The sequence below is a fragment of the Podarcis melisellensis genome (genome assembly GCF_964234715.1).
Source record: "Podarcis melisellensis genome assembly, chromosome: 4".
Lineage (NCBI taxonomy): Eukaryota > Metazoa > Chordata > Lepidosauria > Squamata > Lacertidae > Podarcis > Podarcis melisellensis.
In genome coordinates this window covers 86,340,360-86,367,618 of record NC_138531.1, presented here as the reverse complement: position 1 = coordinate 86,367,618, position 27,259 = coordinate 86,340,360, and the positions used below count along the sequence as shown (strand labels likewise).

Here is a 27,259-nt window from a genome sequence, read left to right as displayed (position 1 = left end):
CTCAGAGTAAACCCACTGAAATCGATAGACTTAAGTTAGTTATGTCAATAAATTTCAGTGGGTCTGCTCTGAATATGTCTTTGAGGAATGCAAGTCTACAGTGTTGGAGGGTATGGTATGGTTAAAAGTGTGTGTGTGTGTGTCCTAACAACACTGAGTTTCTGTAGTGACCTTTATCTTTTAGAAAAGCGTTTTGACTTAACATCTACTAAAGACACAATTAGCTGCTCCAAAATTACTCCAACTCACAAACATCTTCAATATGCTACTAGATAGACATTCCCAGGAAAATCTCATTATCTAGGTAAGAAAAGAAAGAAACAATTAGCTTTTTGGTGCACTTTTGCAATTCACTGTATTTCGTGGCTTCTCCCAAGAATTCAATATCTGAATAAGATTATTCAATATCTGAATAAACAAAACTGTACTATTGTGTTATAAGAACTATAAATGTAGGAATTGGTATCTGAGTTTCCTTTTCCATCTACCCTCCCCATCCCACTTTTCTCATGTGCCATGTCTTTCACTTTATAAACCTGCAGGTAGGGAATGACTTACTAGTGGTTTTCATAAGCTGCTCTGGAAGTTAAGCTTCATCACTCCTTTAACCCGCATTGTTCTTATGTTAAAATGCAACCTGTTGGGGGTTTTTTTGTTGTTTTTTAAGGAGAAAGAATAATGAAACTAGGGCTAACACCTACATTGAGCCACAGATTACTCAGTGTTAGCAAAAACTCAGTGTTAGCAAAATGGGAAAATCTGTCTGATCTATTGCTGCTTTTGATTTCTTTTTTGTCCAGCAGATGTTCTCTGAGCACCAGTGTGATCTGCCTAATTTGTTTCTGTATAATGCAAACACAGTAACATTGACTAGCAAAATCAATTGTCTCTCAGCCTGCTCTGTTCACTGTCTCTTAGTTACAGCAGATGGTAACAATTCAAAACAAGGCTTTAGAGCCATGACTTTGGCTGATAAGGCCTTGGACTGTCACATTGGGGTTGAACCGGGAGTTTTATTCCTTCAAAACCACAGAGGAAGGAGAAGTCCAAAAGTTTCTTCTCCCTCTCTCATAAGACGGTAACACATGGATATATAATGAAACCAAATTTTGGAAGACTCATAACAGACAAAAGAAAATACTTCTTCACACAGCACACAGTTAAACTACAGCCTTTGCTCCTGCAACAGATAGTGATATTGTGCTGAACCAAAGACGAATTGTTCCAGAAGCTTTGCAAATTCCATTTTGGTAGTTGTTGTAGCAATAAGCTCAGATGTGTTATTTGTTATTTGAATGCTGCCTTTCCACACTTCAAACCATGCTCAAGGTGGCTTACAACATAAAAAAATTAATAATACAGAGCTGCAACATAACAAAAGCAGCCACATACAATAATTAAAAGACAGAAAAAAACAAAACTTAACTGATAAGAGAAGAAGAAGAAGAGTTTGGATTTGATATCCCGCTTTATCACTACCCTAAGGAGTCTCAAAGCGGCTAACATTCTCCTTTCCCTTCCTCCCCCACAACAAACACTCTGTGAGGTGAGTGGGGCTGAGAGACTTCAGAGAAGTGTGACTGGCCCAAGGTCACCCAGCAGCTGCATGTGGAGGAGTGGGGAAGCGAACCCAGTTCCCCAGATTACGAGACTACCCCTCTTAACCACTACACCACACTGGCTCTTATAAATCATAAGATCTAAAAGAAAGATACAAAAAATCAACAATAGCAACTCCTCCCCCAAACAACCTTCACCAAACAACACCCCAGCCAAAAAGAGTCAGTTCAGCAGCCTCAGCTTTTGTAGTTGGAGTCAGTCAGGGCCAGGTGGAAAAAGGCCTGCAAGATAGGCAGTAGGTCTTCTAGAACTCACTGCCAAGATGGTCTCTGAGCCGAGCTCTGTGCTTTCTGTTATCACAAAATGCACTCTTCTGGGAGACAGTTTATTCTGGTGCTTTTTCTCAGTCGCTAAAATGTTTGGAGACAGAATAAAGAGGACAGTGACATTTTATACAACAAGAAAGTTTACTGCCTTGACAGATGACATCTCAACAATACAGACTACAAAATAGCTATTTTCTAAACTAATCATAAATAGATAGGTTGTGCTTTGTCATGTACATATGATATGCTTGGAAGTATAGTGCTCGAGTACAGACAACCATTCTGAATACATCTCACAACAAACAATGATTTTCATCTGATGGTAGAAGATAGGCTGTCTGGACTCACCTCAGTTCCATTGTTGTAGGGCTGTGAACTGGACAGGCAGACATCTCTCTCTCACACACAAACACAGAGATGGGGAACTTGTCTTTGTCATGACATGAGTGAAGAGAGGGAAAAAAATGTCTGAGGGTATTAATTTCCTTTGCAGAGTTACGTTATCGTAAATGTATTTTGACACCAAGGAATATATGAGCAGCTTTTGTCAACCTTTGTTATTCAAAAATATTCACGCTTGCCATTAGCGGGACCCAAAAGTTGTAAGCGAGTATTCAAAAGCTGTCCAAAAGTAATCAGAATTGACTCTGGAGGAGAAGGAACAATAACTGCCACCTTTAATCTTGCTTCCACTTCAGCAGCTCAAAGGGGGAGAAATCAATTTAAAGGATACTAGTGAGGTTCTTTTGTTACAAAAGTTATGCTCACACAATAGCCTGAGATGTCAAGCTGTTTTCTATGATACTTGACTCTGAGAGTAAAAGTAATATTTAAATGCTCACTTTCATGGTGATAAAATTCCCCCCCTAATATCCCCAACCTAGGATTTTGTCTCTCAAATGCATATATTCCTCAGTTATTACTTAGTTTGGCTCCAGGAGTTTCAAATGACAGCCTGCTGATTCAGGGTTCTGTCAATGTTTGTGGGCAAGTTTGTCTTCATGCTTATCATAATGAAGCCAATAATTTCAGTGCATGGTGTGTATAAGACAGGGGAGGATCACAGTTCAGTGTTGGAACACTTGTTTTATAGCCAGAAGACCTCCATTTCAGTCCCTGAGATCTGCAAATGGCAGCTTCTGGCATTGGTGTTAGTTTCTTAAGCTACAGTCACATGACACTTTATCCCGTATTCCCGGTGTTTCCACAAATGTTAATTCCTCATTCTTTCTGAACTTTCAAAATGACATAAGAGGCACTTCCAGAAACACAGCAAAATATAGTGTAAGTTTAGTGGTCATTTCCATGTTATTCGAAAACTGTTGTTTTTTCCTGGAAGCAAATAACATGGAAATGAGTGCTATATTTCTGAAAGTCATGTAAAAGCTCAAATATAATGTGGAAATCAAAGTTTGGGGGAAATCAGGAAAACAGTATAAAGTGTTGTGTGAATGCAGCCTCACAGGCATTTCTGAATTGGGATTTGTTTCTCGGGAAATATAAGTTCCATAGTGAAGCTTTAACAAATAAAACAAACAACAGGATTTTTTTTAGGCAAGTCAGTGCCCATTGCTTCCTTCTTTTCCCTCCCCCACCTCCTGATGGCCATTCAGTTGCTGGCGTGCGACATTTCTGAAGGAGAAAAGTTCTAAAAACACATTGCCTGGAGCTTTTTCGACAAAAGGAAAGAGGGGAAATGTGGACAAATGTCTGAAAAGAAAGTTTAAATGACAAGGTGTTTGAGTTCCGCTTTCTCTTTGCCTTCTGTGAACCGTTTCCCAAGTGTCTCGGAGTTTTAGAAGTTTTATAGCTGCTGGAAAGAGGGGTGACATTTTTGATGGAGACTTGTCAAGCTCCAGAAACAATGGGGAAGAATTTTATTGCAGAAGGGAGTTCGGAAAAGAAGACTCCACATATCCTAACTGAGGTGCGAAGTTTCAAGAAGAGACCAATGAGGCCCAAGGCCCCATCTGCATTATATATTTAAAACAGTGTCATGGATTTCATGTTTTAAAAGTCATAGATTTTCCCCTAAAGAATCATGGGAAATGCTGTTTGTTAAGGGTCCTGAGAGTTGTTATTCCCCTCACAGAACTACAATTCCCAAAGTGGTTTGGAGACTGTAGCTTTCTGAAGGAAAAACGAGTCTCCTCACAGCTCTCTGCTCCATTAACAAACTTTAGTTTCCAGGACTCTTCTTCTAAGCCATTTTAAAGTAATATGATACTTCTTACAGTTCTGCATAGGACAGATTGGGCCTCAGTATTGTGGGTTGGGGATGGAAACTCAGGAGGCAGAGGGGAAGGAAATGGAGTATTCTGAAGAGTGGCTGGTTGGCTGCTTGGACCACCGAATGAAAGCTCTGCCCACCATCTTCAATCTTCAGGTGTTTCCAGAAATCACAGTGCCTGTTGTATCTCAAACAGGGATGTTGCTCCACAGAATGGAGCTTCCATGTAGATGGAAGGAGATACTGGGGTGGTTGTTTGGTGGGGGGTATTTTAGGGTGGTTTTAGTCTTCGCTGTGAAGCTAGAACAACTACGTAGCTGTCTAATTTGGCTTATCTAGTGATCCCCTGCAGTCGCAGGATAAGAAGAGGGAGAAGGAGTCTCCAACTGAGCCCCAGGAATCTGACAAATGTCCAAAGCAGAGATAGATTATGATGTGGAATTAAGCCGCTTTAAGAAACCCTTAGGGGATTTTTACCTGAACCAATCCACATTTCATGGAGTTTCTATATGTCATAGGCATACAGAATTAGCTTTCACGAACAGATAACAGCAGCTATATATTTTTTATTCTTCCAGTTCCATTACAGAATTGCAAACACCAAAATGAATATTTTTATAGTGATGATTATAATTCACCAGTATCTTCCATCTGTCCACAAAGATGTTCACCATACGAAGCCCTTCCCTGGGTGTTATCACTGAAGTTCAATTTCCTCATCCCAGACAAGTCCAAACCTTTTTTCTTAGCCATTCCAATATTTGACAAAACCTTAGGGAGATCCCCGTAAAGAACCAAAACAATATTTGGAGGCTTAATTAAATTTTGAAAAAGGGATTTGTTTCTAAATTAAATGGAGTCCTTGAAATAATTCAGAAATGTCAACCAACCTCAGGATGTCCTGTTATCAGCCACACAACACATTATCTTCAGAATTTCCTTCAATAATCCTCCACAACCTTGCATACCTGCCAAAGATACATAAAATCTGCATTGATTAACTGGCATCCCGAACATTCGTGGAATGCAGTCTTACAAATCCTATTAAGTTTATATGGAGCAAAATGCCACCTCAAAGATAACCTTGTATTGGACATCTTTCAGTGTCCTCCATAATGAGATACTTAAGAACCTTTGTTTTTAAATGTCAAGCCATATATTGCTAGTATTTGTAATGTATAGTTTGTCCTTTGTCTAATTGGAGAAAAGGCAGAACATGCCTATGTGCTCTCTGGCTACAATTCTATCATTACAGGGACAGCCAAACATGATAGGCTCCAGAGCTATCATTCCTTGATTCCTAGACAGTAACAGAGGGATTGGAAGTTTATTTCTGAGGCAGAACGACTCTGAATAGCAGCTGCTGGAAATCACAAGTGAGAAGGATGCTGTTGTGCTCAGGTCCTCTTTGTGGGCTTCCTGCAGGCATTTGGTTGGCCATTCTGAGAAGAAGAAGCTGAACTGTATGGACCTTTATCCACCAGCACTTTGCTTCTGTTCTTATTTTGCCCCAACAGCCAACCTCTGGACCACTTTCCCCGCCATTAGCCTCTGCAAATAGAATCTCTAAGTAGCTGCAGCTGGAAGCAACATACACAAAGCGTAGCAATATGTAACATGTGTTGTGTAATCCTGTGCATGCACATTTACCTGGGTGTAAGACCCATGGCATTCAACAGAGATTATTTCTGAATATGCACGCATAACATTTTGCTAATGCTGGTTGCGGTATTGGTGTTGTGCCTTTGTGTGTTTGCAATGCTTACTTTCGGTGTTAAGGTTTCTGTTTCGAACTTCATGTAAGGGCCTGCAAGAAAAGAAAGAAAGAAAGAAGAAAGAAAGAAAGAAAGAAAGAAAGAAAGAAAGAAAGAAAGAAAGAAAGAAAGAAAGAAAGAAAGAAAGAAAGAAAGAAACCCACTACCCTTTTGCACATTGTTGGTCTGGGTTTGCTTCCATTATTTCTTCTTCACCAGCATTTGTGTTACTTACAGGGACTTCTTTGCTGTGTGATACTGGTCAAACAGGGATCATGCAATAAATGTGTTTGTTTGGTGGGTGGGTAGGTGGGTGGGAGGGAGGGAGGGAGGGCAACAGAACAACAGAATCATAGAATTGTAGAGTTGGAAGGGACTGTGAGAGTCATCTAGTCCAACCCACTACAGTTCGGGGATCTTTTGCCCAACATGGAGCTCGAACCCACAATCTTGAGACTAAGAGTCTCATGCTCTACCAAAGGAGCTGCCATCAGCGTAGTAAGGATCATACAGACTTGCTCTGCCAAGTGGCCATTCCAGGCAGGGGTGGGGTGGGGTGGGGAACCTCAACTCTAGGGTCCAAATGGGTCCTTCTAGGCCCCTCTCTCTGGTCCTCAAGACTCTTCCCCAGCCACATATCCTCTCCCTAGGTAACACCTCTTGCAGGCTCTTTGAGTGTTTTTGCCTGGCTCCAAGGTGTCCTTCAACTCTGATTATGCCTCTCGCTTGTCTGGATGGGAGATAGAAAGAATATGTGCAGAACCTTGCCTGTCATACAAAGGTAATAGCTACATCCACTTTTGCCTCCAGTCCCAACCACCACACCAGGAAGGTTACCACAAAAGCAATGCAGCCCTTGGCTTGAAGAAGGTTTTCCACCTCTGCTATAATTTATGTCCCCCAATCCTGCAAGGAGAATATAAGCACATTTCCCTAGCTGTAAAAGCAACCACATGAACACATTGCTGCTGCTTTGCACACCCATCTGCCAGGGCTGTAAACACTGAGCCCTGTTAAAAATAAATCACAAAGTGGGAGCAGAGGGGGTTTATTTTCTCCCACCTCCTATGAAACATCAGATCAGCAGAATCACTGCATTAAAAGCAAAATAAAACAGGAGTCCACATGTGCTGCCCCAGCTGTTGTCTATGCACCAAGGGCTATCATTTTAGCGAACATCTGAAAAACCTACAGTCAGAAAGCACTACCTGTTTTTTTTAATAGAAACCAGCAAGGTAGAGTCAAGACCATGGTGGTAATGAAACATCTCTAATGTGTTCTTTTGTCATTGCTTTGATCTGATCCAATTGCGGGGGGGGGGGATCTATTAAAATTCAGGTGTGAAGTACATTCATGTTTTCGAAAGTGCCCATTCTTCTCTTCTCAATTGCTCTCTAAGCCAAGGATACCAGCGAAGGGAGGGCTATTGCCTTTGTGCATGGGCTGAGAACACCTGGTTGGCCACTGTGTAGAACCAAAGTGCTGCACCCACAAGTACAAAATAACCCCTCTGCAGTGCCACAAATCCAACTCAATGGTGTAACGTTGGAGAATGTTGATGACTTCTCCTACCTGGGCACTTATCTCTCCACAATGGCCGACATTGATGTCGAAATCCAGCATCACCTGAGCTCTGCAAGTGTGGCTTTCTCCCGATTGAAGTGCAGAGTGTTTTAGGACTGGTACATTTGCAGGGAAATCAAAATGCTTGTTTACAAAGCTATTGTACTACCAACCTTACTGTCTCCTTGTGAAACATGGACCACTTATAAACATCATCTCCAACTCATCAAAAGATTCCATCACCGGTGTCCTAGCCTCTGCAGCAGGAGAAAACAAATTCTCTCCATCTTCCATGTGGCAACTGTTCAAATGGCCATCATCAGTGCTATTTTTCTAGAAAAAGAGGTGCTGGAACTCACAATGAACACCTCCCTTGTTCTCTTATAATGGCAGTGGCACCCACCTGAGAGGTGCCGGCACTGAGTTCCTGTGAGTTCCAAGTGAAATAAAGCCCTGGGTCCTACCATTAGGCTGAGTGTGGCAAGTCCAGATAACACATGTAAATGGGGTGAGGTGGCAGTGGCCCCTAACTATTCTTCATGTTAAACAAGAGAGCTGTCCTTGGTCCCCTGTTGCCTCAGGTACAATGGAAAATATTATTCCATTGCCAGAGCCAGGGCTTTTTTGGCTGTGGCCCCGATCTGGTGGAACGCTCTGTCACAAGAGACTAGGGCCCTGCGGGACTTGACATCTTTCCGCAGGGCATGCAAGACAGAGCTGTTCCACCAGGCCTTTGGCCAAGGCACAGCCTCACCCCCTCCTTTGGTAATCCTCACAGAACTCAAGCCCAATGGTTGCCATTAATTTAATTTAATTTTGAATTGATTTTAAAATAAATTGATTTTAGAATGCTGTGTTACTTTTATTGTTGTTAGCCGCTCTGAGCCCGGATTTGGCTGGGGAGGGCAGGATATAAATAAAATTTTATTATTATTATTATTATTCCATCACCAGGCTTCTATTATTGGGACAGGGAGGGGTGCCATCTTGTCCTTTGCCCCAGGCAGCAAAAGGTCTTGGGCCAGTCCTCTTTGCCTCCCAGTGAAGCACGGAGACTTCTACGGATGTTAAATGCAAAATGGACAGTTAAAAACAATCCCAATCAGACTGTGCTGCCAACTCCATCTTTTTATGAGAGTGACATTTAGATTCTAATAAAACGAGATTTGTGAAAGAAATTGAAGGAGCTCTTATCATATGTGGAGTGCTTTATTTATTTTCCCTTTTTCCTATGCAGACAAGCTCCTGTATTAGTAATGTGATTTCTAATCCCCTCTCACATCCCGGCACTATTTCTTAGTGAACTATCTGCAGTATAACTAATAATAATGTAGCATATTAAGTATAAAAATGCATCTTTAAACAACTAGGCATCACTTTTAGAGCAGGTTGTAATTAGAATCTTAAGAAAAATGTGCAATTAAACACACTCATAAAAATAAATAGATAGATACATCCTCGGAACACCAGTCACTTTGTTGCATCATTAATACCCTTCAGCGTAGGACTTTCAAGAAAAAAACTCACTGCAGTGATTCAAATGGGAAGCAGCAAAAGGCAAAATTACTAGCACTTCAGCTGCCATAGACCCTTTCGAATGACAAGCAAAGCTTTTAGACAGCTCCTCATGAAATCTGCTTTGGCCTTCATTGATGTCCTATGCAAGAAAACACCGGGCTTTGGTGTGATTGCTTTACTTGCTGTGCGTTTAGCTCTCTCTTTGTCCCCACCCCCACTCCCTTGGTCCAGATAGGACAACCAGATTTTCTTTTGGAGATGGTGCAAATTTAAATCAGAGAAAGATTGTAATTGGCACTGTGGTGGATTTTCTGTGTGTGTGAGAGAAAGCGTGTGTGCGGGTATTCCTATATACATAAAAATGTAAGACTGTCATGGTGCAGCCCCCATTGGATGATTTGTAGTGCCGCATCACCTGGATTTGCATGGGGAAGGGACCAAAAAGAGAAGGCAGATTATAAAATAGTGGTTTTAAGCAGCAGCAGAGGTTTGAATAAAGCAGGGGTGGATAGACACAGAGAAACCATGAGGATGGCGGTCTTGGAGGAGCTATGAGGGGGTGTGTGGAGTGAAGGAGCTTTGAGGGGGTGGGAAACTTGGGCAAGCTGTAAAGAGGGATGGATGGCAAAGTGGGGTGAGGTGGGGAATCAAACAGGGGCAGCAGTCCCGTGTCTGTGTGTGTGTGTGTGTGTCTGTGTGTCTGTGTTCTACACAGATCAAAGTCAATGGTCAAGTCACTTATGCCCATTTATTTCAATGGGCAATCCTACACAGCAGTGCAACCACCATAGCATTCACAGGGGGCAGAAAATGGTTTGGGTTCAATCCAATGATGGCCAGCTGTGAGAGTGCCTTGGGACGCAGCAGATCCCAGGCCAGCTCAGCTTCGCTCCATTCTCAGCATTCCCCATTTGGGAGCTTTCCACCTGTGGGTCTCCCACCTAGCCATGCATACAGAAGGCAAAAGGATGATGTATCACATAATTATCACAATCTTATCACATTGCACTAGTCCTAGTTGAATCAGGATGCTAGCATGATTCCTTATTATTCCGAGTGCACCTCAGGTCACATCTGGAATACTTTAAGCAGGGCATTTAAAAAATGGGTGTGTCCAGGAGAGGGGGACCAAGATGGTGAAGGATTTTGAAAACTAAGTCCTATGACGAATGGTTGAAAGAGCTGGAGATGTTTAGCCTGCAGGAGAGAAGATGAAGAAGAGGCACGATAGCTTAGCTGTCTTCAAACATATGAAGAAGTTTTAAAAACAAGTGAATCTGCTCCCATCTATACATACAGTAGGTGTCAAATAAAATTGGAGACGTGCTGTGGTACCTTCTTCTTCTTCTTCTTCTTCTTCTTCTTCTTCTTCTTCTTCTTCTTCTTCTTCTTCTTCTTCTTCTTCTATCACTCATAGCCGAGTAAGATTGTCTTCCATAAACACGGTTTTAACAATGAGTCCATAAGTGACTATGGAGGCCAATTCTGGATCCACACGTCCTTCCACATTCGGGACATTGGTTTCCGGGTGGGAGTTGATCACAGTGTGAATATGCCAAGTGTGCCCTCCTCTTGGCACGTTTCTCCCTTGCTTCCAGAGTTCGAGTGTCTTCAAAGCCCATGACACCTTTGGTAAAAGCTGTTCTCCAAGTGGAGCGTTCGCAGGCAAGTGTTTCCCAAATGTTGGTGTTTATACTACATTTTTTTAAAGATTTGCCTTGAAACAGTCTTTAAATCTCTTTTGTTGACCACCAGCATACCACAGAGCAAGAGGGTGAAGGATCTGATTCATAATTGGTTTGGGAAACCAAGTTATGCTCCAAGTAAATAAATAATAGTTCTGTTTATTCCAATTCCAGTTTTGAGCCAATTGGCCCCCACTGTGCCTTCTCCATTCCCCCCTCTATCATTCTCTTGCCCCTTCAGCAGAGAAGGAGATGGAGAGGTCCCTCTGTCGCTTTTCAGAGGATTGCCACAGCACTGACCCAGATGTCAGCAGCCATAGGAAATGAATTCTTCCCAGGACTCCCAATGTCCTCATGGTGTCCATAACTGTAGTGTTGTCTAGCTCCCAACCACAGGAGTGCTGAAGACACCAGAAAGGGAAAGCCCTACTGATCGTTCTTGCTTTTGCTTCCACCAACTCCAGAACAGCAGCCAAAAAAGCAGGGTGAAAGGCAAGAGTGGTAGATGTTCACAGGCGGAAGGAATGGGATTTTGAGGTTTGTGGATGGAAGGGATGGTGGGATGGAATTAGAAGTCATAATGCTCACCTCATATTTCAGATGAGCATTACACATGACTGAGGTTCATATTCTAAGCGGAAGACGTGTGAAATTTGGCAACATCTCTAGATGTGACCTACAAGATGCCAGCCTACACAATATGGTGAAACCGTCAGTATGGCTGTTGATGTTTGACTTCTTCTGTGGGTGGGAATGTGTCATGCCTGCACACTGTTGAATCTGGCATCTTCCTTGGATTGCGAAACAGAATGTTAACAGTATAAATAAAGGGCTCAGGAAACAGCTGTGCAATCCTCCTGGGCTTCTTCTTGAGAATCCACTCTAGCAAACATAAACTCTGAGACTTTTAATTATAAACAAATTGAATCAAACGCAAAAATCCCAGCGAGGGAGATTGCCTGGAGGCACCACCAGTTGTTCTAGTTGCTCATCCAGACTGCTCTTGGTTTCTGGGAGACTTGATGGGTCTAAGATCACTGGGCATTCTAAGGTCAGCAACTGTTCTTGGGAGGCTTCCAGGGAGCACTGGTGTATCTGAGATCTTTGAAGCACCCCTTTCATCTTATTGGCAGAGGACCTGCATTTTCCCCTACCATGTATTGGGAGTAACAAGTCAATAGATGGAAGAAAACTTGTTAGTCTAAAATGGGAAAACATTGGCGCTGTATGCAATATCTCTAATTACAATGAACAGGCCCTGTTCCAGATTTGAGTAGATTTCAGACAGGCTGCCCTTAGTGCTCCTCCAGCTAACTTGTGTGAGCATATTGGGGGTGTGGGTGGGCTGTTTGCCTCCCTATCCATGACAATGGCTCGAAGATATGACAAGGTGCTCAGATCAGACAAAGCGACCACTTGTACCCTAGACCCTTGCCCCTCTTGGCTGATAAAAACCACCAGGGAGGGATCAATGCCTATTTTCAAGAAGGGGTGGTCCCTGCCTGTTTGAAGGAGGCAGTGGTAAAACCACTCCTTAAGAAACCTTCCCAGGATTCAGAAAACCTAACTAACTACCGGCCAGTTGCTAATCTCCCTTTCTTGAGCAAGGTTCTGGTGTGAGTTGTCACAGACCAGATCCAGGCATTTTTTGGAAGAAACTGATTTTCCGGATCCATTTCAATCGGGGTTTAGGCCCAGTTTTGGCACAGAAACTGCTTTGGTCACCCTGTATGATGACCTCTCTCAAGAGATTGACAAGGGAAACTTGTCCCTGTTAATTTTTCTCAACCTCTTAGCAGTTTTTGATACCATTGACCATGGTCTGGAGTAACTGTCTGAACCAGAGGTGGGTGGCACCACTTTATGGTGGTTCCAGTCCTACATGGATGGTCATTCCCAGAGGGTGTTGCTTGGGGAACGTTTTTCAGTCCCATGGAACCTTCAGTGTGGGGTTCCTCAGGGCTCAATCCTATCTCCTACATTGTTTAACATCTACATGAAACCACTGGGTTTCTGGAGGTTTGGAGTACGTTGTCAGCAGTATTCTGATGACACTTAGCTCTACGCTGGGGATTCTTGGAGGTCCTGGCTTTCAGTATCCTACATAGTGAGCTAAATTTGTCTTCCAGGACCTCATGACTGCATTTTGCCCTGTTATTGCTGCAAACATCAAGGCCTCACTTGTTCTCTTATAATGGCAATGGCACCCACCTGAAAGGCGCCGGAACTGAGTTCTGGCGAGTTCTAGATTACAAAAAAAACAAAACCCTGCTCATCCCCCAAGGATTGGGTTCCTCCTATGAGAATGTTTTTCTCCATAGGGGTGACATTCTCCTTTCCCAACACCTTCATTCTCATTGTCAGCAGGTCTTGGCCACAACAGAACAGTCTTGTCCCTGGAGAGCCAGAAGCTTATTCCACTTTGTACATACCCAAAACTTCTGCCCAACAGGGCGATATTCATACATATGGCAGTTAGTGCAAGACACTGGGAAGCCCCTACACTGCTGCTGGCTTTCTGCTTGCAGTTTTCTTTTCCAAGTTACATATCAGATCATATGATGTTGTTGTTTAGTCGTTTAGTCATGTCTGACTCTTCGTGACCCCATGGACCAAAGCACGCCAGGCACTCCTGTCTTCCACTGTCTCCTGCAGTTTGATCAAACTCATTTTGGTAGCTTCGAGAACACTGTCCAACCATCTCGTCCTCTGTCGTCCCTTTCTCCTTGTGCCCTCCATCTTTCCAAACATCAAGGTCTTTTCCAGGGAGTCTTCTCTTCTCATGACGTGGCCAAAGTATTGGAGTCTCAGCTTCAGGATCTGTCCTTCCAGTGAGCACTCAGGGCTGATTTCCTTAAGAATGGATAGGTTTGATCTTCTTGCAGTCCATGGGACTCTCAAGAGTCTCCTCCAGCACTATAATTCAAAAGCATAAATTCTTCAGCGATCAGCCTTCTTTATGGTCCAGCTCTCACTTCCATACATCACTACTGGGAAAACCATAGCTTTAACATATCATATGATCGCCATCTTCAAATATCTCAACAGCTGTCACATGGAGGATGGAGCAAGCTTGCTTTCTCCTGTTCCAGAGGGTAGGACTCAAGCCAATGACTTCAAGTTACAAGAAAGGAGATTCCGACTAAAAATCAGAAAGAACTTTGTGACAGTAGGAGCTGTATGACAGTGGAACCAACTTCCTTAAGAGCTGGTGTCCTCTCCTTCGTTGGATGTTTTGGATGGCCATTTGTCAGGGATGCTTTAGCTGAGATTCCCTTTCAACTCTACAATTCTATGATTCCTGAGAGTTTCATATTTTGATGGGCAGAGTGGGGTGCCGTGGCCTCCTTGCCCTGCTTCCAAACTCACAAATCTGTAACTCACCTTGAAAATTTGTCTGCTGGAGCTGAGATACTTCATCTGCCAGGGCTCCCTGTAGCCTGCTGGTTCTAAGTCTATATTCCTGGCTAGTTCCTCCTAGCTACTCCAGTAGCCAATTAGGTCAGGAGGTGTGGCTCAATTAGCTTAGCAGTTTGTGTGATTTACTTTTCCCAGTAAGCCTTTATCTTTTTTATGTAATAGTTTTAAATTTAGAAACTGGTTTGTTTTTCCTTCTATATATTTATTTATATTTTTCATCTCTCCTGATTGATGGCAATGAGTTCTTGTTTATGCTGGGATTTATATGTTTATGTATTTATTTGAACACATTTCTAAACTGCTTAATATTTAAAAATCTCTAAGCAGTATACCAAAATAACATGAAAATCTGGTCCCATGAAAATAGTAAACTGTTGTTCTAAAAACTGGAACAGGTGAAAAAGACAGGAATCCAAAATAACAGGATACAAATTTATGGGTCAGGGGAAAGACTGGGGGGAAGGGAATATATGTCTCCACAAAAGATGTCTGAAGTGACTAATAGATACTGCTTTAAAGGTAAAGGGACCCCTGATCATTAGGTCCAGTCATAGTCAACTCTGGGGTTGCGGTGCTCATCTCGCTCTATAGGCCAAGGGAGCCGGTGTACAGCTTCCGGGTCATGTGGCCAGCATGACTAAGCCACTTCTGGCGAACCAGAGCAACACACAGAAACGCCGTTTACCTTCCCACCAGAGCGGTACCTATTTATCTACTTGCACTTTGACGTGCTTTCGAACTGCTAGGTTGGCAGGAGCAGGGACTGAGCAACGGGAGCTCACCCCGTCACAGGGATTTGAACCGCCGACCTTCTGATCGGCAAGTCCTAGGCTCTGTGGTTTAGCCCACAGCACCACCCACGTCCCTAGATACTACTTTAGGGAGAGGGAATTGCATGTCACACTGCAGGAGGAATGGCAGAAAAGATGTAAAGCAGGTCATATCTCAAATGTTCTGCCTCCCTGAATACCATTTGCTGTGAATCAGAACTGGGGAGAGCTCTGTTGCACTTTAGTCCTGCTTGCAAGCTTCACAGTGGTTGGCCACTGTGAGGAGAAGATGCTGCACTAGATGGGCCCAGGGCTGTCTTGCCCATAGGCACTAGGAGTGCGGGGCACCCGGGCGCCGGGCTCTCAGGGGTGCCAGGCCAAGAGTCCAGGGCTGATATTTGGAGTCTGAGGGTTGGCCCACCCAGCGCACGCTGCTCACATGAGGCGCCTGGCTTCACTTGGTCATCATTGAAACCACTGCTGCCTCGGGCTTGACTGTTGTTGCAGTGGGCTCTGCTTGCTTCCCCCCCCCCAGGAGCCCGGCCCCACCCTTGCTCTGCTGCCACCGCTGCCTCAAGCTTCTCTGTTGATGCTGAGGCGGCTGGCTAAGGCAGGCCAGCTTTGCTGTGCGCACCTCACCGCCCTGCCCCAACAAAGGTCAACAACTTTGGGGTCCCCCCCAAAAGGTTGACAACTCTGGGCAACCTGGGGGAGAGGGCACCGGGCGGATCTTTGCACCCCGGCGCCGCATATGCTTAAGACTGCCCTGGATGGGCCTTTGGCCTAATCCAGCACAGCACTTCTTTTATTTTTAGCAAGGGCTGTTGCCCCTGCTTGTTCCCTTTGCCAGCCTATCCTTCCCACCCATCTGGCCAATCCCCTTCTCTTTACACCTCATTCACCTCTTTGCCTATCCCCCCCAGAGCATACGCCAAGCACCACCCACTGTTAAAGGAGAGGGAGGCACTTCTAAACCACTGTGTGAAGCGCCTCCCCCTGTCCACCAAAGCTTGCTGCAGCTGTTTTTCATAGAAGGGAGGCATTTCATAGCACCTCTCCCATTAAACAGCTTGCCTGGGCCGCCTTCGACCCGCACTGTTTCCCACCTTCCTAACGCTGGTCATGTTGCAGTTGCAGTGGCCGCCTAATGGCAGCCATTCAAACTGCAGCACGATGACAGCCTTACATTTTTATGTATATAGGAAGACACAGCTCTTATTATGATCTGCTGGCAAATGTTTTGTTCTTGCGTGCTGGCTTTGGATTTTAGTGTTGAATTTTAGCATTATTAATTTTGTGTTATATTTTATCATACAGCACCCAGATGATTCATTATAAACCCATAAAAATATATAAATATTTGAGGGCTCAGAAATGGCATTTTTGCTGGGAAGCCTAGGACCCTCACGCTGTTCTTAATAATAAATTAACAAAGATAGAAAATAGCTCTTTTTACAAAAGAGATGTTATTAGCAAAATGCTAACTAAATGCTCGCCCCTTCGGGCAGCAATCAATCCTACAAGCCATCTTGCTGCTTACAATTTGCTTAGTGTAATTTCGCTTTTATTTGACTGGTTGCAAAATTTGCTAATACATTTTATTGCAAAAGTACTAATGGTATTATTCTCCCCCCCCCTAACCCTCCCCCTCCCAGATAGCTCCATCTTCTGAAAGTCATTAACAATTCACATTAACAATACAAAACTGCTTTCACTAAACATGACCCCCCCCTTATGTACCGTATTTTTCGCTCTATAAGACGCACCAGACCACAAGACACACCTGGTTTTTGGAGGAGGAAAACAAGAAAAAAAATATTCTGAATCTCAGAAGCCAGAACAGCAAGAGAGATCACTGCACAGTGAAAGCAGCAATCCCTCTTGCTGTTCTGGCTTCTGGGATAGCTGCGCAGCCTGCATTCACTCCATAAGACGCACACACATTTCCCCTTACTTTTTAGGAGGGAAAAAGTGAGTCTTATAGAGCAAAAAATACGGTAAATATTTCATCTCTGGTTGTAACAGAGTCAAAATAAGGAGAGATCCATATAACTTTTGGACGGGGTGGGTAAGGATAGGCTGAGCAGCTAATTCTGTCATGTTTCAGTCTCACTGGTGCTCAACTGTACAAAATTTGTGCTTTTAAAACATAAATCCAGACTTTTCAATGCGTTCATCTGTAAATGGTGCGTTTTGCATGCATTGTATATGCATATTTTATGTAAAATGTGTATCCTTGTGTGCACTTTTTCCATGCCAAAACTACATCACAAAACCCCGAGAAAGTCATAAGCCAACCGGGAGCTGCATTTGCATCCACAAGCAAACTCAGGGGTATCAAATTGGGTCAGCCCTCTGTGAAAAGTAGACCATGAACATTCCTCCCTCATTCCTGGGGGTTGGGAGTTGGGCAAAATTTTTCAGTCAATGAAGATGAAGATTGTCACTGATATCAGTTGGTGGAATTGTCCTTTATAGGCCAAAGGAAGATAAAATACCTTTTCTAATTCTCTGCCTGGCTTACACCAGCAGAATAGAAAGTATGGGAGAGGCATTCCACTTCCTTCATTTCCTGTTCCATCTTTCTTTTTTTCACGCCGACCCTATAGTTTTCCCAGAGAAATCGCTGAGAGGGAAAGTAAGTACACCAGCTTTAGGGCTGCATACCGTCCAACATTTCTCCGATGAAAATAGGGATGTCTTGAATAATAACAATAACAAATTTATTATATATACCCATCTGACCGGGTTGGTCCAACCACTCTGGGTGTCTTCCAACATATAATAAAACATTAAACATTTTTTTTAAAAAAAAATTCTATACAGGACTCCCTTCAGCTGTCTTCTATTGGTTTTATGTTTACTTTATCTCTTTAGCTTGGGGGTCACATAATGCCATACTTTCCAACATTTTGCCGATGAAAATAGGGAAACCCAAGGAAACACTGGTTGTTACAGGATCAAATCGGAAACCAGGATGACTTCTGTAAATCTGGGACTGTCCCTGAAAAATAGGAACACTTGGAGGGTCTGAATTGATGTAGCTTATTCCCCATTCCAAAGTCCATGGAATAGGATGTCAGCATACTTCAAACACACCCATGGAACACTTCCTTTTTTTGCCTATTCCTTCATTGGGAGGTGTATAAGGTTGAATCTCCCTTTCCGAGGATAGACCTTTTCCAACTTCAGAGACTCCTTAGGGACCATAGAATTGCAGCGTAAGTGACATGAGCATTTGTTTCTTCTCTCCCCTACCCACCCCCTGCAAAGCCTGGGCTGAACAAGCAAGGTTTTTTTGCACCTTTTTATATGCTGTGTTTAATCACATTTTATGAAGACTGTTATCCGCTGTGAACCCTTGGGGAAAGGCTGGGTATAGGTTATAAAGCTAAAATATGAATAAGCTGTTGCAAAGTGTTTGAGTTAACATGTTGTAAATGCAACCATGAAGCCTTCACTGCTGGGGAATTATAATCGGCAGTGCTCTCCCATAGTTATTGCCGTGAACAAAAAATGGACGTGTGTGTGTGTGTGTGTGTGTGTTTATAGATTGTCTCTCTTGTCAACTGAGATTACTATGAATTTACTCATCTGTATATAAGTGCATGTATGCAGCTGACAATGTGCCTAACTATTGTGGAATAGCCTCTTGGGCCTAACACAATCTCGTATGAGTAAACATTCATGTAGACTAGAGTTTTATTTACATATGAATTGATCTACATAGAAAGCAGTCAGAAAACTGCAAGCTATTCAATCTATCCAGGATTCTGTAATAATGTTTGTGTGCATAAACATGGTACATAGGCTAGAGCATGCATACATTCACATGCAGATACAGACTCTCATTAAATCAGTCTCTAATATGTTTTGAAAAAGTAGGCAAGCTCAATTGGTGCCAATGGGAATTTTTTCCCTAAGGTGTCTAGCTACACAGGGAGAATTTCAACTCCAATTGCTGGGTGGTGGTGAAGCGATAATCCCTCCTCTCGTGTTGCCTTCCCAATAAAAATTGGTCTCCCCTGTGCCTTTAGCTACTTAAGGAAAATGCAAGCTATTTAGCTGTGTGCTACATAATAAAATAAATGTCTCGTTTGGCTCAAAAACCAAACCAAGAGGACAGAAGGATGCAGACTAGCAGGAACCGTTTGCCCACTTTGAAACATATTTATTCCTAGTGAAAGTTGCAAAGACTGATAAAGGAGAGTTACATTCAAGAAGCAAAACGTATAATCATATTTTATTATACACACGAGTCTGAAGAGCTCAGTTGCTCTTCAGTGTTTGAAACTCCCATTGTTCTAGGTGCATTTTTTGCGACAGGGAATTTCAATAGCGCGAGCACTGTCTGAGCTCTGGGCGCAGTACTGCGCCTAAGATTACAGATTAAAACTGCAGAGTGGAAGCAAAGGAGGACCTTTTTCTGCCTCCCCACTTCTAGCTACTCTCTGAAGATTAGAGAAGAGACCTTGTTAAGAATATTACCAGGGTGGGCAGAGGAAGGACTACTAGACCATGTGAATAATGAACATAATATTTTAGCTGCAGTTCATTCATTTTCAGCTCTGTAATCTTGTTATAAAAAAGTGCACCAGGACATTCCGTTGTTGCGGCCATAACCTAGTCTTAAGGTGCCATTTAGCTCCTAGCTTTCATATCTCAGTTTCAAACACTGCTGATAACACCAAGGTTGCAAGTTCAATCCCTGTAAAGGACAACTGCATATTCCAACTCTTCAATTCTATAATTCTATGTGATGTGATTTTAAAAGCTCTGTAGGAATCTAGCACACTAAAAAATTCCATGTACAGAATGTAAGCATGAAGATACAGCAGATATGGGGAAGTTGTGGCTCTCCAGATGTTGACTCCCATCGTCACTCAGGATTGGCCATGCTGGCTGGGGATGATGAAAGCTAGAGTTCAACATCATCTTCAGGAGGGGTCCAATCACAGTGGGGCAGCGTACCTGCAGCCTGCTGGGTGGTGCAAAAACTAGACATCTGATGCAGCTCAGCAAAGCGAGAGGTGCAAATGCACCTCCTTAATTTATCTCCCCCAGTGATTTTGCATCTTTTTATAGCAGGTGCAAAATAAACTTTTGGAACATTTTCGGGAGAGAAACCTGCTGGCCAGCCCTGGCACCAAACGTTCGCCTTTCTGATAACTTGCAAGACAGAAAGGGACTACATTTCCAGCACAAATGTCTTTTGTCTCAAATTACTTGCTGCATTTGAGTTGCAGATGACGATCCCTCTTCAACCGCCGGCAGGCACATTTTATGTCCTCCTCATCTAAAAGGGCTGATTCCATGAAGCTGCCCGCTCCAGTGTAAAGTGATAAGAATAAAAATGGGTTAAAAAAAGTTTAATAGATATGCCATTTCTCCTTTTAACAAGTACGAAGGGGGCTTCAGAGCTCATTCGAATCCTATTATTATGCAAAAGAAATCCATAAAACTTAATATCCTTGGGGTATCCTAACTTTTCTGCTTGTATTACTCCACCAGCCAGGCCACTGAGCCTGTCCCAGGCAGACCTGATTTAATGTGTCGAGGTTTGAATTTATATGCCAAACTTCATAGTTACTTCTGATACTTTGGAAGTGGCAATTCAGCTGAAAGTGCCGTATAAACCCCAATTAAAGCAGGATTTGAGTGACAGGGCATAGCTCCAAAGCAAGTTTCTAAGTGGTTAAGGCTGAAATATTTTGTGAAGCAGTGTTTTTGGAGGTGTGTGTTTTGTGAGTGAGGGGGTGGGCGTTAATTCCGAAATCCTTGGTAAGATAAGAGCATACAGCCTATGTTCAAAAAGCGAAATCCTTGGGGGAGAAAAATAATTACCATGGAATCTGCTGACAAGAATCTTTCGCTGCTTTTTAAGTAAAATGTTTAGTGATAGGTATTCATGCCTTCTTAAAAGCACACACTTACTTCAATCTCAATGGCAAATAAAGTGGTAACACTGTTCCTGCACTGTACCACATCAGAGCATCCAAGTGTCCCTATTTTCCAGGGATGTCCCTGGTTTAGAGAAGCTGTCCTGGTTTCTAGATCTGATCCCAAAATGTCCCACTTTTCCTTAGTATGTCCTTGTTTTCACTGGAGGAATGTTGGAGGGTACAGAGTTTTCCAACCCCTGAGCCATCTGAAGGCAGCCCTGTATAGGGAAGCTTTTTAAATGTTTAATGTTTTATTATGTTTTTATATATCTTGGAAGCTGCCCAGAGTGGCTAGGGCAACCCAATGAGATGTGTGGAGTATTGTTGTTGTTGTTGTTTATTTGTTTAGTTGTGTCTGACTCTTCGTGACCCCATGGACCAAAGCACGCCAGGCACTCCTGTCTTCCATTGCCTCCCGCAGTTTGGTCAAACTCATGCTGGTAGCTCCGAGAACACTGTCCAACCATCTTGTCCTCTGTCATCCCCTTCTCCTTGTGCCCTCCATCTTTCCCAGCATCAGGGTCTTTTCCAGGGAGTCTTTTCTCATGAGGTGGCCAAAATATTGGAGCCTCAGCTTCAGGATCTGTCCTTCCAGTGAGCACTCAGGGCTGATTTCCTTTAGAATGGAGAGGTTTGATCTTCTTGCAGTCCAAGAAGACTTGCTTTTCTCCCAAGAAGCAAGCGGTTTTTTTTATTTTGTGACTGCTGTCACCATCTGCAGTGATCATGGAGCCCAGGAAAGTAAAATCTCTCACTGCCTCCATTTCTTCCCCTTCTATTTGCCAGGAGGTGATGGGACCAGTGGCAATGATCTTAGTTTTTTTGATGTTGAGCTTCAGACCATATTTTGCGCTCTCCTCTTTCACCCTCATTAAAAGGTTATTCAATTCCTCCTCACTTTCTGTCATCAAGGTTGTGTCATCTGCATATCTGAGGTTGTGGGGTATAGCTTCCCTATATCAGGGCCTGTCCCTGGAATATAGATATTTCAGGGTGTCTGAAGTGGTACAGTGCAGGAATAGTTTTACCACTTAGGTTGTTGCCTATACTAGTCCTACTCAGAGTAAACCCACAGAATAATTTCTTAATGCACTGCCTCTTGTGTACTCCATAGAGAAAAAATGTGGTGTAGAAAATATTTGGGGAAACTAGGAGGAAATACATAGTAGCTTGCAAGTCTTTTTTTTTTTAAGCTGGACATCTACTGCAGTTCTGGCAAGAATCTGAAATGGCAGAGAAATGTCAAGTGAGCGTGGAAAAAAGGAAAGGTGGCAGAGCAGGTCTGGGTAATTTCAGTCCCCCATTTGAAATGAGTAAATAAATATTTGTATAGTACACAGAGGCATTTTTATAATCAAAAACTACCGACTTCTAAGTGACCACTGCAATTCTTGCGCTAACAACCTGGAAATTTCCCAAGAGATTTTTTAAAAAGAAATTTGAACAGCATTTGAGCTATTCCTCTGTCAAAATATACCAAACATTATCTCAAATATACAGAACTGAAAATAAATGCCAAAATGCCCTCTGTGCTGGTGGATTGTTGTTGCTCACCAGAGTTGGGTCTCTCAGAAAAGAGGCCAAAGATTTGAAGATTCAGTTGTTAATGACAAGCTAATGGTATTCTCTAGGCACATGGTTAGCAACACATGTAGAAAATCCCTCCTCTCTGAGGGATCGTGATCTGTTTTTCACCTTATCACTGCTAGCATCACATTTTAAAAAATGTTCTGACCCTGGTTGGTTCATATTGCCCAATTCTCTTATTTCTGAGGAGCCATGAATGGGAGAGAGAGAGAGAGAGAGAGAGAGAGAGAGAGAGAGAGAGAGAGAGAGAGAGAGAGCGCACAGTGGAATGATGTATCCTGAACAAGGCATGGCTGTCTGTCAGGAACACTGAACAGGATCATTCCATACTCCAACATTTTAAAGAGATAAGAAGATAAGAAGATCCTGCTGAATCAGGCCAATGACCCATCTAGTCCTGCAAAACCCACCAAGAAGAATTGATGTTTTTTTTGTTTTTTTTATTGCTTTGAGATATTTTATGTAAAGTGATTCATAAACAGAATTAAATAAACACATAAATGAATTAAATAAACACATCAACTTGATACCCCCCACCTGCTGCCCCAAGTGGTTCCATCCTGTGGACCAGACTCTAGCAAATATGGGGGGATGGGGGTTGGTTTAGAGATGCATCTGTAATATTCTGAGGCAACTGGGGAAGGGACAAAAGTCTGTGGTGATTTTTACCTCATCTTCTTCAGTAAGTGCCTTAAATAAATAAGGTTTTTTTTCATATTTATTTTGACTTACTCATCACAATATTTATATTCCACCTGTTAGGCAGGCAACTCAGGGTGGTGTACAAAAAAAATAATGCAGCGCAATAGTTCATTTGTTAATTATTGTAATGTAAAATACCAAGTCATTGTTCAACCTTGCGTATTATTTTCACTCATATAAATTGGGCGTTCTGCTTAAAATGTAATAGTAATTACATTATTGTATAAGCTAAATACCATTAAGATATGGTGTGGCCTAAGAAGTTATATAATGCTTTCAAAGCTGTAATTGTTGTGTTTGTGTGTGTGTGTGTGTATGCATAATATGAAATTACTTACAAATGAACGTTTTTCTATATTTTGTAATTATATTATTTTTTGACATTTTTATTAAATACCACCACCACCTCAAAATAGAACAATCCAGTGGTTTTTCCCCTAAAAAAAATGTTTAGGGGGTACTCTCATTTTCCTACTCATATTGAAATACTGCCCTTCAATGAGGCCAAACTTAGATTCACAAAATGTTTAGGGGTATGCATACCCCTGCATCCCCCCAGAAAAAAAGTACTGGAAAAATCATGCAATCAAAAAACCTTAAGTTTTAGAGTGGCAGACAGCAATGGCCAGCCAAAGTCACAACTAATAATGATAATAATAGTTTTCAGCATGCACTGAAATATTACTGAGTGCCTTGTTTCTGAGAGAAGAGTATTCCAGAGAGTGGGCACCACCACAGAAAAGGCCCTCGTTCTGATTGTTATCAAATGGCTCTCTGCAGGCTGCTCATCTTCATGATCTTATTTATTTTTATTACTTTTTACCCAGTTTTTCTTCCAAGGAGCTTAAAGTGGCATGCATGGTTCCCCACACCCAACCCAACCGCATTTTACCCTCCTATGAGGTGGGTTAGACTAAGAGTCTGAGGTGATCCCAAGGCCGACTTTTAATTTTGTGGCTGAGTGGGAATTTGAACCCTGGTTTCTCAGGTCCTAGTCCTACACCTGTGGCGGGCTGTGGTCTAAACCACTGAGCCTCTTGGGCTTGCCGATCGGAAGGTCGGCGGTTCGAATCTCCATGACAGGGTGAGCTTCTGTTGCTCTGTCCCAGCTCCTGCCAACCTAGCAGTTCGAAAGCATGCCAGTGCAAGTAGATAAATAGGTACCACTGTGGCGGGAAGGTAAATGGTGTTTCCATGTGCTCTGGTTTCCGTCACGGTGTCCCATTGCACCAGAAGCAGTTTAGTCATGCTGGCCACATGGCCTGGAAAGCTGTCTGCAGACAAACGCCGGCTCCCTTGGCCTGAAAGTGAGATGAGCGCCACAACCCCATAGTCTCCTTTGACTGGACTTAACTGTCCAGGGGTCCATTACCTTTAGTCCTACACTCTAATTCACTTCACTACCCTGGCTCAAGTTAAGGACTGCATCACTCTTGCAGGAGCAGCCAGCTCTTTGTGCATGTGATCATTTTGCAAAGAAAAAAGGAAGACAACATCCTTATCAATGAGCTGTGTTTTGCTTCACCAGGCTGCGTTTTAATGAAGGAACCTCCGAGCTGCTAACAATCACACAAACGGGAGGCGTAAGACCTTTGAGGCGAGCGATGCCGTTGTCATGGAAACTCACCCTGCTTCTGTCACTCACCAGCTGTCTTACAGGTAAGTACAAAACTCTTACGCTGCCGTGTTATGTATTTCATTTCATCTCTATCCCCTCCGTTATCAACCAAGCAATCCCTAGGCTGGGGAGAGAGGGTGGGTACATCAGATACGAAATCAAAATAACAGAAGTTATTGAAAAGGGTGCAATTAAAGAAGTCACTTTATTAGGCACAGACATAACAGCAAACATGAGCACAAAGTTGGCAACGGCAAGCAACAATCAAGGAAACTAGTGTGGGGATAAAAGCATGGGATGCAGGAATCAGGATAATAATGCCCCCTCTACTGTCTTCTCCAGGGATCAAGCTTTCTGAAAATCTCAGTGTCAATCATATCTTTATTGATTTCACCCCTCCTAATTCTTATCAAACTCCATGAATTAGAGAACTCGTTTGGTAAAGAAAACCCAAACAGTTGTATGCATTATTATAACGGAGTGTAATATTCTACGCATATCCCACATTAACTAAAATAGCAGGCACATAAACCAGTGTTTCCCAAACTCTGAGTGGGGGCACAGCCCCCTTGGTTCTATAAATACATGCCCAGTGCCCCCCTACCCTATCCAAAGCATTATTCAAAATAGCATTCTGCACGACCCACTAAGATGACAGAACAATTCAAAGCGGTTAAAAATTAATTAGAACTTCATTCAAAATCCAATTAATACTACTTAGCTTAATTAATTCAACAAAACTGAGGAACCTCATCCAGTGATACCAGCTTTTCAAAGTCTGATAGTCATGTACACCTCTGCCACCCAGTGGCCTCTTAGCGCCCCGCTAGGTAATCTCACTGCCCCACCCAAGGGGCAGTAAAGGTAAAGGTAAAGGTACCCCTGCCCGTACGGGCCAGTCTTGCCAGACTCTGGGGTTGTGCGCCCATCTCACTCAAGAGGCCAGGGGCCAGCGCTGTCCGAAGACACTTCCGGGTCACGTGGCCAGCGTGACATCGCTGCTCTGGCGAGCCAGAGCTGCACACGGAAACGCCATTTACCTTCCCGCTAGAAAGCGGTACCTATTTATCTACTTGCACCCGAGGGTGCTTTCGAACTGCTAGGTTGGCAGTCGCTGGGACCGAGCAACGGGAGCGCACCCCGCCACGGGGATTTGAACCGCCGACCTTTCGATCGGCAAGCCCTAGGTGCTGAGGCTTTTACCCACAGCGCCACCTGCGTCCCAAGGGGCAGTACTACTGACTTAAACAGATAATGCAACAAATGGATGTAACTGTATAAAAATACTCAGGTATTAATACTTATAAAATTAAGCTGCAGAAATATAGTACTTCGCAGGGCATGACTCTCATATACATATGATAAGTGTAATGTTTTTGGCCAATTTTGGAGCACGTTAGATGTCTGTAGTAGTTTATGTATTCAAATGCAGTGATGTGTTCCACAGGTATGCAACCTGGGGCTCCGCTCATTTTATTTGGGTCTCAATGTTCCTGAAGTTTCCTCATACCTCTATCCTGTCAGAGTTCCTTCCTTCCTGTTCATTACCTCCTCATCCTCACGCACACCTGTTTTTAACTTAGTAACTAGATGCATGCCTATTTATTACACAAGTGGGAATAAATGTTTTGACTGATCAGCACAATACATTACCGCTGCTGATGTTTTGTATGGCCTTATCAGTTGTAGTCTACAAAGCATTTCTGATAGGGCCCAAACATGCAGGCAGAAAGAAGTGAAATCAATGGTATATGCTAAGCTAAAAATAGCTAAGTATTAGGCAATTCCATCATGGGTCTCCAACGTTTCTTGTAGTTTGGCCCATAATCATTTATTTTTCAGGCTGAGAAATTCCATATATTGTTATCACCGGCTGCACTCCATATACAGCGGAGGCGACACAGCCCCTTTGAAATATAAACCGTCAAAAAGAGAGAGAAAAGGAATTAGCAGTACAAAACAATATTGCACATCATTTGAAATGAAATGCTAATCAGAGTGTTATTTTGAAGAATCACAAAACACAGGAAGCATTAGTCAGTCAACTAGGAATGCTGTTTAAAATTAAATACCTGTTCTGCCTTTTAGTTTGCAATTCCTATTGATTCCTGCCAGGTATTCACTGAGGTCTGTGTTATCCCATTTAATTCATTGACTAGATCCCCAGATTTATTGCAGCTTTGCTAAAGAAGATTATTGTATAAAAATAATGTTTGCTTCAGTGTTACCGTGCATTACGTTTACCCCAACAAATGGCGTTCGCATTTTGAACATTTGCATGAGGTAATTTACTGCACTATGCCTTGCTATCTGTTATGCAACGACTAGAAATATAGCTTTCCTTATAAAACGGTGGTTCTTTTGGTTCTGCGAGACAGATCCTTATCAGATCCTAGCCTCAAGGGGCAAATTTGACAGGTGGGTGGGGCTGTCAATCACCTGTCAATCATTTGATGGAGTCTAGGGGTGTGGCAAGGGGGCACAGAGTGAGGAGAGGCACAAGTAATCTACACCCCTTTCAGCTTGGTCTCATGACCTAACAACTCGGTGGAACTTAGCTGGCAAAAAGAGTGGCACAAGTCAA

General features: G+C 42.9%; 1 protein-coding gene across 3 annotated transcripts in view; it reads left to right on the top strand.

The window, feature by feature from the left end:
- Positions 1-27,259, top strand: part of CNTN5 (contactin 5) — a 650,966-nt gene that overhangs the window by 283,365 nt on the left and 340,342 nt on the right. For all 3 annotated transcript variants that reach the window (XM_081909603.1, XM_081909601.1, XM_081909602.1), the window contains exon 3: positions 24,586-24,716. In XM_081909603.1, coding sequence (XP_081765729.1) covers positions 24,662-24,716 — 55 coding nt within the window. In that variant the 5' untranslated portion in view covers positions 24,586-24,661. The remainder of the gene's footprint in view (positions 1-24,585; positions 24,717-27,259) is intronic.